This window comes from Gordionus sp. m RMFG-2023, chromosome 1 (genome assembly GCF_954871325.1).
Source record: "Gordionus sp. m RMFG-2023 chromosome 1, tfGorSpeb1-WG-v2, whole genome shotgun sequence".
Classification (NCBI taxonomy): Eukaryota; Metazoa; Nematomorpha; class Gordioida; order Chordodea; family Parachordodidae; genus Gordionus; species Gordionus sp. m RMFG-2023.
Genome location: NC_088775.1, coordinates 84512833 through 84530558, shown reverse-complemented (window position 1 = coordinate 84530558; position 17726 = coordinate 84512833). Strand labels below are relative to the sequence as shown.

The 17726-nt window shown below is 28.1% G+C and overlaps 1 protein-coding gene across 1 annotated transcript; it reads right to left on the bottom strand.

Annotated features, from left to right (window-relative positions):
• Window positions 1-4374: 4374 nt before the first annotated feature.
• Window positions 4375-6462, bottom strand: LOC135930849 (long-chain-fatty-acid--CoA ligase ACSBG2-like). The gene has a single exon (XM_065467643.1). The coding sequence runs from the start codon at window positions 6460-6462 to the stop codon at window positions 4375-4377; it is 2088 nt and encodes a 695-aa protein (XP_065323715.1).
• Between the last annotated feature and the right edge of the window lie 11264 nt (window positions 6463-17726).

The following is a 17726-nucleotide window of genomic DNA, read 5'->3' as shown; positions in this document are numbered from 1 at the left end:
AAAGAAAAACTGATTCGGAAGAGATTATCGCACACTTTTATAAACAGAATGAGCAAAAAAATAACAATATGGCAGAATGTTTATTAATGAACTAAATAAACATAAAAATGGATTTCGATTTTATTTATTAAAATAAATGATTTTAGATATAATTTTTTTAAAAATTTTTAACATTTTATTTTTGTAAAAAACGCCATTTATTATCGGCTCGGAAAATGGGTAAAATATCTGCCCGATCCGATAAATATCGGTACATCCCTAATGAAGATACAATAATGAGAGATTTAGAGACGTTCTATTTCCAGGACGAGCCGCATTCAAGAATATAGAACAAGGGATTACCCCCATTTAATGAAAAGCAGTACAAACATTGTATTTATTAAAAAACCTTATTTATTTTATAATATCACATATTTAATAAATTTAGGTAAAAAATACATTAAAATAAAATAAATGAAGAAGCAAACCAACGATTAAGATAATGATAATATTTAATATTTTAAGCACAATTTTTTGAAGGGTAGTAGGGTTGGTTAGCCCATGGTAGACCTCTATTCTGTACCTCGAATATGTGATGATTATTTTTTTAGAAGTAAGACAAACCCATTTAATAGTTAGTGATAATTATAGCTCCATTTAATTTTCCATATTATTTCATATATTATCTAAGTGTTGGTTTCTTTATTAGACCCCCAATTTGAAAAATTAAAATATCGTACCCAGAACAAAATTGTACACTAATATCTCTGAAGTCTAGGCAGAGTCTTAGGTCTATTTTATGGTAAAAGGCGGTATATTCAAACCGTCCGGTATTCAGTGCTACGTTTTTTACAAAATCAAGCCAACAAATAGGTTTATTAATAAGGAGCGTTATGACAATAAGGCTCCATTTTTTTGCATTATTCCCAAAAATATTAATGCTCAATTGGTCATTGCCAATGCTATGAAGAATCAGGCGTGGTTTCGATAGCGTTAAATAATGAAACTTGAACATCATGCGTTTACTATAAATTCAGCGTTAGATTTTTATCATCCTTCGAGTTAGGTACTCAACTTGGCGGTATTAATGTATTATGCTAATTTGCGCTCGGTTGGTCCTTTATCTTTAATTTACAATTTCCTATCAATTTTGTTAATTTGTCGTTGTAATTTTAATCTATCATGCCTACAATTTTTTTATAAAAAATTATTCTTGAAAGCATTTAACCATTACTCATCCTTAAATTATGGAAGATATATCAAATAAAAATTTACTAACAAAGTTAGTAAGTAAGCATTTCGGTGACAAATGACAAACACAAATTATGATTATACTATGAATGAATTGGAACAAGAATGCCATATTCTTATTGGAAATCGTAATCCGCAAAATATATTATAAATTTTTGGGAAAAATAAGGAATTTCCGCATATTTTTATGCTAGCAAAAAAAAAATTGTCCTCCACTTCGGAAATTGGTCTGTTCTTGTAAATATCATCTTAAGCTAATAACAACCTCCCCACCCCCCCCCCCAAAAAAAAATTTTTTTTCAATCAGTAGAAGTTAATTAGTTTTCAAAAATTTCTTAAAAAAACATATCCAAAGGCACATTATATGTGCACCTAAGGACAATCAATAAAACTTATCGGGGGAAAACCCCACCTTATGGTAGTCCCCCCTCTCCCTTTCCTGTCTACACATGATCGATAGGTAGATTTGAATTCAAAAAGATCATTATTATGTTCAATTTAAATTTTCATCCATGAAGATTATTACGCAAGACCGAAGATTTTGCTCATAGAAGAAACAAAGGTCTAGACATATATTAACGAAATCTAGAGGCTTAGGCATATTTTTCTGGCTAAAATATTGAGTTAACCGTTTTAAAAAATCGGCTCAAAACGAGCCGTTTAACAACACTACTTTTACATAACTCTAAAATTACAATTGAATTTATATTTATAATTAGGTTATATTTTTTTAAATAAATAATAAAATATAATATTTACCTAGTGTATATTAATTAATAAATTTTTTTAGCGTTTCTTAAGCCAATCATTTATAACGGAGGTGCTTAGATTTCTTTTAACGTCATTAATATAATTATTTATTTTAAATAATTAATTTTTATATTTTTCAATAGATAATAAAAATATAGTAATGTTTTAGTTTCATTTATCTTTTGAAGAAGAAAAATAATTTCAGTTAGAATGCGTCATGTCCTACGTCCCATCCATCCTAATAAATCAGTTTAAAAGTGGTCCGTTCTTCATGACACTTGACTAGAATACAAATATCTTCTAATTCGATGGTCCTTTTTGGAAGCCTAATTTGAAATTCAAATACATATACGTTCTATAGTGAGTCATCCTGTAATGAGAATTTGGAGAGCTGAGTCGAAACCTAAAATATTTTATGATTTCATTTCTATATTAATTTATAATTTTATTTTAATTTATTTATTTATGAAAGCAAAAATTAATTTGACTTGAATAAATAGAATATATCGCTTAGCGTTAGGTCTCATTTATAATGATCGTGTTAAATTTAAGTGTTACGTTATTTAACGCTGTGGATATAACATCTGATTCTTAATAACCTTAATATAGTTTTTAAAATATACGTTTGCAACATATGTTATTCAAATAATATCATAGCGTTATCATCATAACATAACGCTCCATATTTATAAATTACCAGCAGAAAGTCCATCAAGAATGACGGGGAATCATAATATTCCCCTTAATTTGATGATGGATGAATCAGAAATTTCTACTTTATTAGATTTGATGATCCATAAATCAGGAAAATAAAGTAAATTCTGAGTCATAGCTCTTGTCATTAATGATGGGTATTAGCCATTTTGGTTATATTGATGATTTGTGAAACCAAATTTCCCCTTTATTTGATGATAGATAAATCAGCCAAATAAGAAAAATAAAGGGGAAATTTATAATATATACATCATCAAATATAGGGGAAATTTATAATTTATACATCATCAAATAAAGGGGAAATTTATCATTTTATACATCATCAAATAAAGGAGAAGATTCTGATTTCCCATCATTCTTGACGGGTAAAATTAAACATAAAATAACTAAGTGATACTTAATCGCGAACGGTTAAAAATTATCTGGCACATATCTAGAAGTATAAACATTCACTGTTTTATAAAGAGGAAGTGAGATATTTGAAAATGATGAAAAATATATGATATTTCAGATAGGTTTACTTTATTTTAGCTAAATTATTTGACCTCTTTATGAAGATTAGTATAATCACCCAAAGTGGTAATATATATATCACTTCAACTTATAACATTTACAATCAACCTTTAAATTTTTGTATCTTGAGCCTTTATATTCAGTCCAGACATCAGTGATATATTATCTGAGATCTCAGAATTGAAATAATTTTTCAAAAATTTTCGACGTTAGAAAATTTTTTCAATTAAGAGTCAAATTTCTTAAGTTATATATATTTTAATATTGTTCTTTAATAAATTTCAAGCATCTCATTTCTAATTATAGGGCAAAATTTTAATTAATTTTTTATAACGTTTAAATGATTTATATTAATTATCAATTCAAAAAAAACGAATATGGAAGGTTCGCAATATTATTACAAAATGTTAAACTGAGATGAAAAAGGTTAGATTTGGGTAGGCGTGAACGTGACCAATTTATAGTGACTTTGTGGGTGGCCAAAAATTCTGTATCCTTGATGTGTTCCGTCCTAAAGATGGGTATGGACATTTGAGGATATCTCATCAGTTATCGTAATTTTAATGAACCAATTTTTAAAATAAGAGCGTTTTATTTTATTAGGAAATGTGCGGTAATTATAATAAAAGTTTCTTCTCTTTTGCTAATTTATGAGAGAAATCATTTCAAGGGAATACATCGCAATTTACCTACCCCCCTTTCTATCTCCTAAAGAAGATTACTCCCCTGTTCCCTTAAAAAACTGTCCTTTTAAAATATATAGAGGAAAATTGATATCACATCCCCTCCCCTCTCCCGTTCTCCCTCTTTAGCCGCTGGTCGTTAAAGGCGGCTGAAGCTTTATTATCAATACCTTGAAACATAATTTGAGTATGTTTAAAATATTCTTTAATAGTTAAAGCATTTATTAGGTCGAAAAATAGCAAGACCTCGCTACACCACTGGCTGACTTTAACAATAAATTTAAAAGATAACAAAAATTCACTTTGATTAAAATTATTTTTATAATAAACCAACATTATAAATTCTAATAAAAATAAATATAATAAATTTTATATATTATTAGAAAGGGTAATAAAATCAAATCCGTATTTTTATGTAGTATTTATATATTTTAAATCATTCCAAAATGATATTTAAAAAGATTCATAATATCTATTAAATTTCTCATGACGATCTTTTAGATATACTCTTACTACTCCTTGTTGTGTTACCATCTTGATAGATAAAGTCAATTATTTGACTGTATCGCTTTAACACAACAGGTCTTCTAAGCTTTAAAGTAGGACCTAATTCTCCCCCGGCTAAACTAAAATCCCTAGGCACAAATACCCATTTTTGTATGTAGACAGATTTTTCACAGTGCTTTTCGTTAACCTTGTTTATAGCGTTTTGAATTGCGTTATCAAGTTCAACAGGTTTCGATTTTAGTAGTACATTTAATGTGGTTATATTATTATTCGGGCTTAAAACTGAGTCAAGCCAGGCCTTGGCCAAAGGTGTAAAAATGTCCGTCGGCTTATTAGCTTCATCCATTTCCGTCTTAATGGCCAAAAGAACGGCTAAGAACCTTTTTTTATTGCCTACAATCATCACGTTGCTGATAAAATCTTTCAATTCCTCTTTTATAGCGTTTTCTATATCATCTGGCACTACCGATTCCCCTCCAGAGAGAATTATCAATTCTCTAATCCTTCCTTTGATAAAGACAAACGGCCCTCCAGTTTCGGTTCTTTCTAATTTGCCATAATCTCCCGTCTTGAACCAGCCATCTTTGTTAAAGGCTTCATTAGTTTCTTTTTCTTTGTTAATGTATCCCATAAAGACATTTCTACCGCTCATGCAGAGTTCACCGGGAAATTCGTCATAGTGAGAACTTATCCTCACGTGAGTACCGATTAAAGGCAATCCCGCACTTCCGGCCCAATTATGCCCCGGTCCTGGATGGTTAATCGTACATGGGCCGCTGCATTCATTAAGCCCATAAACTTCCATGACAGGAATATTGAATGAATTTAAATATGTGAGTGTTTGATGTGATAAAGCTGCCCCGGTGCTAACAAAATAGGTGCAACGGTCCAAACCTAAAGCCTTTCTTACTTTATTGAATACTAAAACTTTTGCTAAACAAGAAAAACAGGGTAAAGGCTTGCCCTTCATTAATGCTATTGATCCATCAGATCCAATAATCCTAGCCCAATCAGTTATTACTTTTTTTGCCCCGGTCATCCTGTGATGTATTTCTTGCATTTTCTCTGCAATTTTTTCGTAAACTCTCGGTACCCCGACAAATAATGTTGGCCTTACTTGCTGAAGGTATTTAACTATGGTGCCTTTGTAAACATCAGGATGGGCAAAATACAAGGTATTTGCAGTGTCCATCAACAAGTATATATCCACAATCTGAGCTGCTACATGGCCTAATGGTAAATAACTTAGTAATATTTCTTCACAAACTCTGTATTTTATCATTTTAGCAACCTGTCTAGCTGTCCAAGTTATATTGTCATGACTTATCATAACCCCTTTAGGGGTACCGGTTGTTCCCGAAGTGTAAAGCAACGTGCAGCACATGTTAGCACGTAAGGTGTTTATTATTTTATCTAACTCATCGTCGTTGACTTTAGATGATAACTTAATGAAATCGTACCAAGAATATATTTTGAATCTGTATTCCCCTGCTTCTTGCTTCAGAGATCCTTTATATTGGATAATAGCTTTCAAGGAAGGCAATTCATCCTGAATCTTTAAAATTTTTAACAGCTGCAGCCGATTTTCGACGACTATTATATCAACTACACAATCATTTAAAATATGAAGACAGGAATCGGGATCGTTAGTCGTATAGATACCGGTGGATATGCCTCCTGCGAATATCGCCCCAAAATTAGAGTAAAACCATTCCGGTGAATTAAATCCTATTATTCCGACAGCATGTGTAGATTCCAACCCTAGGAATATAAAAGCCCGAGCCGTGCGTCTACACATTTGATAGTATTCTTTGTATGTTACGGATATCCATGGCTTATTTAAGGGCTCTTCATAAATGGCGTTCTCGTCTCTGGATTCTTCCCCGCGAGTTTTGTATTTAAATGCTATCATTTCGGGAAACGATAGTTGAACCTGATGAAAACGTTCTGGAACAGTTATAGGTTCAAGTGAACCATCACCGGTCTGGTCAAGCCTCAATATAACTGGGTCTTTTGGGTTATAACAAACGTAACTGGATGCCTTGGCCAATTTTAAATTATCCATTTTGACGAGTAAGATCGAATACCATTGGAAATAACAGAGGTATGCAGTATTATCTTTTTTTATGTTATATTGAAAAAAAAGGTTTATAAAACTCAAATCATTATTGTTTTATTTTCTAATATTCGATTCATTATGCTATTTACGTTAATGATCCACTATTATATTTCTTTTCTTTAACAATCAAATACTTGAGAATAAATATTTTAGTAAATATTCATATTTAAAATTGTGTAAATATTCTTTGATATTTTTCCGAGAAAAATAATTTTTATTTTTTATTTTAAATATTTCTCAGAATCGGAAACTATAACTCTTCCTGGTGCATGATTATAATTTTGATATCATAGGAACTTGTCACAATATTTTCACATCTGTCTTAACCCAAACCATACCAGAACCCATAAGATGTGAACGGGTTGCAACCTTATCACGTGTCTAGATCATCACTCTCTATTCTACTCTATTTATATTTAATATTTGTATCCACCTTATCACTCCTAACCCATTATCCTAAAATTCTTAACATCACTATTGATTCTTTACCTACATTCTTATTGTAAATTATAAAAGTTTGAAATCCTTCTTAAGAAAATGAAGATGGTATATAGTTTTTTCACAATATTTAAACATCTCTCCCTCCTCACTAGACCCTTTTGTTTCCATTCCTAAATCTCATATGGGTATGGTGTACTTCGTTATGCACTAAATTAAGCTAATCTCTCATAAATGACGAAAAATAAATTCTCGATTCGTTAAAATAAAACCAAATTTACGTTAGTCCAGAAAAATCAAAAGTAGAGTAGGTGGAGAGAGAAAAAAAAGGTATAAATACAAATCCAAACTATCAAAAAGATTTAATAAGGAAATTTAAAATAAACAAAAATAGAAGGGAAATCGAATTTAATTCATTCATTCATTGATTGATTTGGCAGGTTGGTCTACTACCCGGTCTGTAGAAGACGCATGTGGGCTAGCTTGTATCTTGCCAAATTTTTTTTTAATATATATTCAAAGGATAGAAAGTTATCAAGTTTATTTTAACATACTACAGAATTTGTTATATTTATTTTCATTAAATTATTTCTTTTTTCTATATATTGTACATAATAAAGTTGGAGATATTGGGCATTAGAAATCTGCAAAGTAATTTTTTCGCAGCCCGAGCCCCGAAAAGAAACTTTTTTGTCTGAGCCCGACCCAAGCCCGAGCACACATTTATTAATCTCCAATCCGAGCTTGAATAAAATTTTACAATTTGAGTTTGAATATTATAATAACCAAAAATAAATTATGTGTATTTATTCATCGCCACTAAATAAAAAATTATTTGACGACCATAATCTAATCATGATATATATTAAGTTGCATTTTATTTAATTTGTAAAAAATATAATAAAAAAGTTAAAATACAATCGATTCTAAAAATTATAAATAATTTAACCATATTCATATATTTGTTATCAACACATCGACATATATGCGTTTAATTTCGGAAAAAATTTATTTCGTATACCATCAGCAATATCTATTAAATTTCTAGAAATAGTTATGAGATTTAGAATGACGCTTTTAACATCAATATTTCCATACATTTAGCCAATTTTGGCAAAATATTGGCAAAAATCAACAAAGCCTTCCCCATGAATTGCATCAAATGATCTCAAATCACGTCCACAAAACATGGTGAGCCCTTCTGTACACTCTTTTTTTTAATTTGGCACAAATTTTGAGTTTTTTGGGATCATTACCAAAAAGGCTATCGATTGTTAATTGAATCTTTTTACTCTCTAAATACGCATTTATGCCTTTTTAGTTGATTTATGCCTAAAATAATTTCATATTTTTTATGTATGTTAATATAGAATTATAAGCATATATTTGCAAAATTGCAACTTACATGATTAAGTTTTTCTTTGTTTTCATTATATATAAATGAAAACGTCTTCCTGACCGCAGATTTTCCATTGACATTTTCCCTTACTTCATTTTCATTGCTCTTAATCTTTTCACTAATTTTTTTTAATTTGGCATCTATTGAAATAATTTTTTTAATATGAAAATATGAGACTGTTTAATTAAATAGATATTAATATTTTTATTTAACTTGATAATGATGAAAGTAAACTATATAATAATATCGCTAACTATACAATGCAATGTACTAAAATATAATCACATAAAATAGTTTGGTATATGGTTGTTATGTAAATTATAAAATAATAATTGAAAATGGCATGATATTCTGATTGATATTTTAAGAATAAAATGTAATAAATAAAATATGATATGGTTTGTTTTATAATTGACATTATGAATTATAATGATAATTTAGGATATTTATATAAATATTTTTTTCAGGTCAGGTTGGGTTTCGGGTCGGACAGCTCTTACAACCCAACCCGAGCCCGAAAAATATTTTTGTTAATCCGAACCCGAAACTCGAATCGGGTCAGGCTACGGACAGCCCGAACAGTTCTCTATTGAGTATTATACTTATTGTGATTATAGTTATACAAATTTTTGATATATTGTTAATAATCAGGAGAATATTACTTTTTTTAAATGCTTCAACTTTATCAATGTCAGATCAGAACACTGATCTATTTGTTATTTTGAGTATTTTATTTTATTTTATGTACATGTATATAATATACCTTTTTTTACAACTAATCACAACAATAATAATAGCAAATAATTATAATAATAATAATAATATATATACAATGTTGTGTAGTGTATATAATTTAGATTATGTAAATTAACCAATAAAATTAAACATTTATTCAATCTATTATAACACTTTATCAAATAATTTACTATGGTATCCTACATTTTCTATATCCATATTGAGCCCTTATGATGTTCACAATATATTTCCATTATAATGGATAATAAGTTGATTATCATCGCTTCATTTGAATCAAACCTTTTTCCCATTGAATCCAAATGGCCATAAAATAAAGCCAATAAATTGTGCTACTTCAAAAAATAAAAATGGTTTTAAAACTGAATAGTGGATGATGAAAAACTTTCTCGAAGCCCCCCAAAATTTAAGAAGAAATAAAAAGATCATTCGCAATAGATACGATCTTTACAATATCTGCCATTTTAAATCAGTCTTATCTCTTTATTGTTAATCTATATTCGTAGTAATCTAATAAGTTTTATTATATAGAAACTATATATAGAACATTAAAATATTTTCTTTCATCCTTCCTTCGTTCTATCTAAAATTCTGTCATTACTTACTAAAATAGACATTCTCTACAGGAACAATAGGCAGCAATATTCATTACAATGAATTCAACATTTTGATATTATTTGTTCTAGCCGCCGTCAACATTTATTTTTTTATAATCAACAATAATTTAATAATATCGTTTGTCAGAATAATTTACGAGCCTATTTTTTTACATTGTAAAATAAATAACTATCGTCTGCTATTGTATATTGTTTTTGTGTGTATATAACCTTGCTTGCTATTATATCAATAAGTACATCTTATTTTATACTGCGAAAATGATTAAAATATTTTCTTATATTTAGGCTGTGGCCTATATACATATAAAAAATTAAATTCAGGAACTTTGTAACTTTAACGAAAAAAAAGAAGAAATAAATATAAAAAGAAAACATGTCCTAAACATAATTTTAGAAAATTTATGAGAATTTTTGAAAATTTATGAGAATTTTAGACTAGATTTTGGGCACGGCCTTTAAAAATGAAGAAAATAAATTAATTATTTTAATGATTCAATTTAAAAAGTGAGTCAAAATATCGTCCATAAATGAAATTTTAATCTACTTTTCTATTGCGCCAATTATTTAGTAGTTTGTTTTGTGTTGGGGATTAATTCTCGATGAGAAAAACTAGTCCATTCAATCATTTTTAAGATGTGATCGATAAAAAATGAAATATTTATTCATTGGGTCGGTTTCAAATCGGTTATCAGTCAAATCACTAATACGTAAATATATGCGTATAAAACAAAAATGAAGATATTTTGATCAATTATGAATATGATTTACCTATTGCTTATACGTAAAACATTATACCTTTTGAATGCAATTCATTTAATTTATTTTAAATAATAAGGAGGAACTTATATCAATCTCGCATATTAAATCTTTTTTTTACATATTATTGATTATTAATTTAAGTTTAATTATTATAGATAATTTTTTTAAAAAACCGATAAATAACTTTCTTTTTTTAAAAAATATTAAATATTCGATTTATTTTTGATTAGGTTATACCACAAGAAGTATATATAATTTATATGTGATAGTCTCTCTGGAGTAACGACTCTTAATCCGGAAACCTCACCTGTATAGATTTATAATCTCTCAAATTTTATTTAACGAAAGCCATTTTTATATTTGATAAATCATTTTTTTAAGCTAAGTGTAATCCAGCATAGATAACTTAGAGTCACTATACCCAGAAAATATTTTACCGTGAATTATTGAAATACTCTAAATTTAGATGAATAAGTTTTTATTGTATACATTTTTTTTTAATCATGGTTTCAAAAAAAATCATATAACTTTGTATTCACAGTTAGCACGAATTCGCGGTGATGTATACAACATGTGATGTAAATATAATCACTTTACGTTAATTTTTGTATTACTTCGCCGCGAATTCGCGCTAACTATGAATGCAGGGTAAAGCCCTTTTTTAATGATATGGCTACTTATTTTTAAAAAAAAGTGTATATAATATAATCTCACGCCTTTTTAAACTAATTAGTATTAAAAATGAAAACCTTATTTAAAATGCAGTTTGAATAAAACAAAAAAACTATAAATAAAATACAGAAAAATTCATAGCGTAAAATTGTTTTTAAATCAATAGGATAGGGGTATACTCTAGACACGCTGATAAACTTCCGGTAAAATCACATATATTTGAAAAACGTCCTCGTAGATGTTTTAAAAATGATGAATTCCGAATCCATCCATGAGGATGCCTGATATTTCAGAACTTACTATATATATATATAATAAAATAGGGATAGGTTCCAAATTTCTAAAAAAACCGTTAATTGGGAATATTGTTTATTTATCCTAAAAAAAATTTAAAGCATTGAGAATAATATTAATATTTAATATGGAAGCCAACACTTGTAATCTCTAAAAATGGTGAAAATATCTTCAATATCACCAAAATATACTTCCAAATTAACATTATTATTTTTAGCCATTTTTAGAAAAAAAAAACTCAATTGATATAAAGTATAATCTCCTTTTCAATTGCTCGACCGTATTATAACATCACCTAAAATTGGGTGTTCACTTCATTGAACACGATTGCGCAGACTCTGAAAAGTGGAGTTTAGGGTGTCTTTAATATGCCAGTCATCTTAATCGATTGGTCTTATCATGATGCTACGCCAATTATTTTATGGCCATTTATAAGCTTTTTTTAGGGTCTACTATTTACCATTTTTTTTAAAAAAATTGATAATGGAATTTTGCCAAACAAAGAAATAATTTTAATAAAAATTAAGTTCAATGCCTCATTTGGAGGAAGTGTATGCTTACTATAAAGAGGTATTCATTGTAAAGCAGCTCATTTTAAAGTGATTATCATAAGGAAGATATTTCAAGATCACATCACGGTGTATCCCTACGTGTCCTCTACCCTAAACCATTGGAAATGAGAAATATTGAACTAAATTTTATACTATATATTAAAACAACCAACATATTATTTAACACTCAATTTAACTAAGTTGCGTATAATTTCTATCTATTGTACACACAAGCAATATGAATGAACACAAAATTTTCATTATAATTTATTATCCATCTACATTAAAGTAACTATTAAACAATATTCATTCTAATTAGACATATCATCTATGAGCCCAACAGCTCTAATCCACGCCTGCTTTTCCTTTTCTATTTAACGTCTAAAATCACATATTTTAAAATAAATAATTGAATAATTTACTCTATAATGAATTATACATTTGTTTAAGAACACTCGTTCATTTATAAGTAATGTCAGTTTTAATAATGATCGAAATATATTGTTAGAGAATTCTGTCTACTGTTGTGTTTAGAAATACCTATTCAAAAAACAATGCCAATGTTTCGCCATTTATTAGTGCCAATGAGTGCTTTAAGTATAGTGGCCAGTGTAAAGAAAAAAATTATTAGCAACAGAATTTTGGTAAACCTTACTATTAAAAAGGAAATGAAAGCATTCATTATGATAATTTAACCAAATGTTTTGTGCTAAATTAAATAGTATTTTAACCCGATTAATAGATAAAAAGAGGAAAAAATCTATTAGAAAAGTAAGAAAAAATTAAATTTAAGAATTAAATATCTGGCTTGAGCCAATATTTAGCGCCTTTGAGTTTCATGATTTTACGATCTTCGTAGATATTATTTGTTCCTTTTTTGGTTTATTTAATAGATATAGTGTAAAAAATTAGAATGTCATTATATTTTGAATTGAATTATATTTTGAAAAATTTAATGTGAATCTGAAACTCATAATAAGACCCAGCCCTAAGCATAATGTTTGTTAAACTTTGAAGGCATAAAGTTTAGGCAAATATATAATGCTAACTAGTATATATTTTAATTTTGTTTAATGCTTTAATCGGAAGTTATTAGCAAATGAGAAAATAAAATTCGTATCAATATTCAAGATATAAAAAAAGTAAAATAAATGGAAATAAAATCAACTTTTTATCATATTTTAAAATATGAGACTCGATATCTTTGACTGCAGCTTTGTATTTCATAATTTAGTAGCTGTAGCATAAGAGCAGTCAAATTGACTTATTACTTTAGAAAATCTGATACAACACTACATATATAATAATAGAATCATTAGGAATAGACATTAAAATAATTTTATTATTTGGTTCATTTAATTATTTTATTTTACAAGCCTGAGATAAACTCTGTAACATACATTATGCAAAATTATTAATAGAACAATTTAAATAGCTAGAGGCAAATCCATTTAATATCTTTTTTTGTTTTATGTAGAAAAAAATTATTATTACTATAAACCAAGAAAATATCTTTTATATAGCAGTGGCGTAGCCAGGATTTATCCAAGTGGGGAGGGAGATCATTATGGGTTCCTCCCCCTACCTTCCTTCCTTCCTTCCTTCCTTCCTTCCTTCCTTCCTTCCTTCCTTCCTTCCTTCCTTCCTTCCTTCCTTCCTTCCTTCCTTCCTTCCTTCCTTCCTTCCTTCCTTCCTTCCTTCCTTCCTTCCTTCCTTCCTTCCTTCCTTCCTTACCTTCCTTCCTTCCTTCCTTCCTTCCTACCTTCCTACCTTCCTTCCTTCTTTCCTTCCTTCCTTTCTTCCTAACAAAACGATTGTACCAAACTTATTTTAAAATATTAATTCCTTCATATATTTTTTAATTTTAAAATTAATGATGCACGAGATCATAGTATAATATAATATATTATTTATTCGAATAACATTATTCGTAACCTTACGAATAAATTTATTTTATTTTTCGATATGTGAAGATTTTATATAGGCAATATAATATAAGAAAAAGGAGGAAATAAATATTTTTTATAACAAATAGTAAATCAAATTAAAATTTCTACCTGGCCAAATTCATTTAAAAATTTTTGACCCGAGCTCAGATTTAGCCTAATTTAATCTGTAGGGCTCAATATATAGCACAATTACATAATAGTAGAATAATTGTCATTTAAGTATTTAAAGTGAATCAAAAATTAAATTTAGCCTTTGTCATGGGTTCCTTTTCGAGTTTTTTTAAGCTTATTATAATATACATTTTATAAGATTATTTAAGGGTTTTAGAAAATATTTCCTATTTTTTATCATTAGCTAATTTGGGATTAACAAGTTCCCAAAATTCTATAAAATTTCCGGGAAATCCCTAATATAATCAATACTTAAATGTAGTTCAAAATTTCCTGGAATTTTACATCGTTGCTTATTATTGACGTATAAATAGAGATCAAACTAGTATATTATTTTATCATGATATAAATAATAATTGGTTATATAATATCTTCATGTGATTTTACCCTTCACATATCAGAAAATTTTTATTATATTTAATGTGTTACCAATCAAAATTATTTACAACTATACTAAACCCTGGTCAAAATTGATAATGAGTCTCGATAATATCAGCTATAATATCAATAACATTGGTGTTTGCCAAAAAGTTGGGCTTACTCATAAAAATTATGTTGCACAAAGAGTTTAGAATATTGATAAATTGAAAATGTTATCCGCTGGCGTTAAACTGATTTAAGCTCTAGTTCTCAAAAAATTTGAAGTGCCTCATTGTTAATCTTGTATATATTGCGGTGTATATAGTGATGTTTATTTCCTTGTATTTATTTCTCTAAAAAAATAATGTTCTGATAAATAATATTTAATTTTCCAAATGATATTTTGTCTGCCATATAATTTTTCTAATAAATATTTAAAAAATAAATTTTAATATATGAGGGGAGAGTATATATAAAAACTTGAAACATTTATTTTCCTCCATTTATTTTAGAATTATGAAAAAACTAAATGGAAAATGATTCAATACCAAACCAACCACGTAGAATGTACCCCATTTTTCAAAATTAAAATTTGAAAAGGGGATATGCACCCTTTTTTTTGAAAAATTAGTATCTAATTTTTAAATAATTGTAGTTATTTTCCTATATTTAGATTTTATTGTAAATAAATATTATTTTCCATCTGTCATATTTATTTTATTATTACAATTTTCTCATTTCGCCTTAAACAAAAACAAAATGGTGCAAAATCGGATGATATTATATTATATGAAAAAGGGTATATAATCAATTTATAAATAATATTTTCTTAGATGGTTCTACACATGAAAAGAAAATAAAACCTAATACAATACATGGAATGTGGGTTGTTTAAAATCAATATATATTCATTTTTGCGCTAATTTTTGAGATGCAAAAAGTTTAGCTTATTCTCCAATTAATTTAATATTCAATTTGAGTTGGGCATCTTAATTCTGAAAATATAAAATCAAAGGACGAACATTTTAAAAATATCTTTCTAATTTTTTTAATATTTGGAACAATTTTAGGATTTTTTATTGGGTATAAGGGTTAAGCATTTGAGTTGACTATATTTATGCTTAATATTCTGTTTATTCGAGAATATAAGCATATTATATTGACTTATCATAGAATATATAAATTTAGAGGAGGTATGGTAGCGAAATACTAAGAAATTTATATCATTCCTTTTGTAAAAAGCTGATAGCTCTTATCTCTTATATTATAATAAGATAGATTGGTTACGATGAAATTAAAAACGATTACAATGTAAATGTTTTGTTCTGCACTCAAGCACTATCTAAGATTCAGTGATTGTTAAATATTAATACGTGCATTTTAGACTTAGAAATAGAAATGGTTAGATGTCTATTTTTCAAATATTTTTTATATTTTATAATAAATTTTTCTTTTAAAGATAAAAATTTATTATAATTATAAAATGAGGCTATAATATTACTTATTCGTGCCTTTAATTTTTTAAAGTACTTTATTAATAGAACCATTGGAGTACGCAGCGGGGGGGGGGCAAATCCTCCCCCAAAGCCAAAAAATGCAGATGCCGGATATATTTTTCAAAAATATTATTGTTTATATTAATTTATATTTATTAATATTTATTCATATCTCATATTAAATATATATTTTATTACATTTATTATCACATTCATAAGTTATTTTATCAATCAATTTCGATTTCAAGTTTTCCGGCGTAATATTTAGTTATTATTTTAAAAATTTTAGTGGCGTAATATTTATCTACCATTTTCAAATTTCTAGTCAAATAATAATTATTTCTGAAACTTCTGGTCCAAAAGGGAAAAAGAAATTGCAACCTTGTCCAACGAGATAGAGCCTCTTCCATCAAGCAGTAACAGCTTAAGGAGTTAGAAGAGCCAATTATTTGCTATTACTGAAATATCACAATGACCTAAAAGAAATATTTCCTCAGAAGCAAGAAAATTATTGGATAAAATGCTTATTCCAAATTTTATTTCTCATTAGAATGTATTATTTAATTATACAACTATTTTAAATATTACTTTTCAAAAACATGACATTGATTTGATTAAGAAGGTCAGAATAGCTGAGAGCATTTATCAGAACTCAAGAAAATTAGGGCTAATGTTGATGAAGAATTTTATATTTTACTGTTGAGTCAAAAGCAGAGCTATACGTGTTTAATATTTGTCTCCCTCGACTTGTAGCAAGGCAAGCTCATCGTTAAAACATTAATATAGGATCAGTAGAAGAGTATATCTTAGATGCAGATACATTTATAACCCAAATAAATGAATTTTTAATTCATCATGCACTACTTATATCTGCAAATATTACTTCCACAAAGGCCTTCTCAATTTATTTCAGATGGTGATAGAAAAAAAAATATTTGTTAGATTTTTATTATGAAGATGTTAAAGTATCTTATGATGCCTTACTAGCTGAATAACTATGTTTATAAGATTAACTATAGTTGAAATAGTCCCAAAAATTGCTATGGATGCTCTGCATTATTTCAAACATATTTTAGATTAAATTTCCAATGTATTAAAAGGGTTTTAAACGCTTCCCATTAGTAAACTAATGAGAGAATACTCTCTTTTTTAAGAAGAATAACAGAGGCTTGCAGAAGTACCAATTGCAGGGCACGGCCCGGATTTTTTTTAAAGATTTTTTACGGCCCGGCCTGGGGTTTTTTCAAAAAATTTTCAGGCTCGGCCCGGCTTTTTTTAGGCCCGGCTCGGCTTCTTTTTTTAAAATTTTCAGGCTCGGCCCGGCTTTTTTTAAAATAAAATTTTCAGGCTCGGCCCGGCTTTTTTTAAAATAAAATTTTCAGGCCCGGCCCGGATTTTAATAAATTATATTTTTTGATTTTTATAGCTAATAATAACGATTTCAAATATAGGCTGTTTTAAAAAATACAACCCGGCCTGGGTGTTATTTAAAAAATAATTCAGGCCCGGCTTGGGTGTTTTTTTAAAAATTCTAGTCACTGTCCGGCCCAGAGGCCGGGTCTGCAGGTCTATGAAAAACATACCAAGAAGTACAACATGTGAAAGTAGATTGAAAGGTTTGGATCTTTTGAATATTCATAGGCATTTGACGACAAGTAAGGATGAGATAATTGAAAAATTAGCTCAATCCCAACGAATATTGGATTTTACATTGTAAATATATAACATACAAAATTATTCCTAAGAAACTT

Excerpts from the sequence above, each read along its gene's own strand:
- LOC135930849 (XM_065467643.1), bottom strand. The coding sequence starts at position 6,462 with ATGGATAATTTAAAATTGGCCAAGGCATCCAGTTACGTTTGTTATAAC.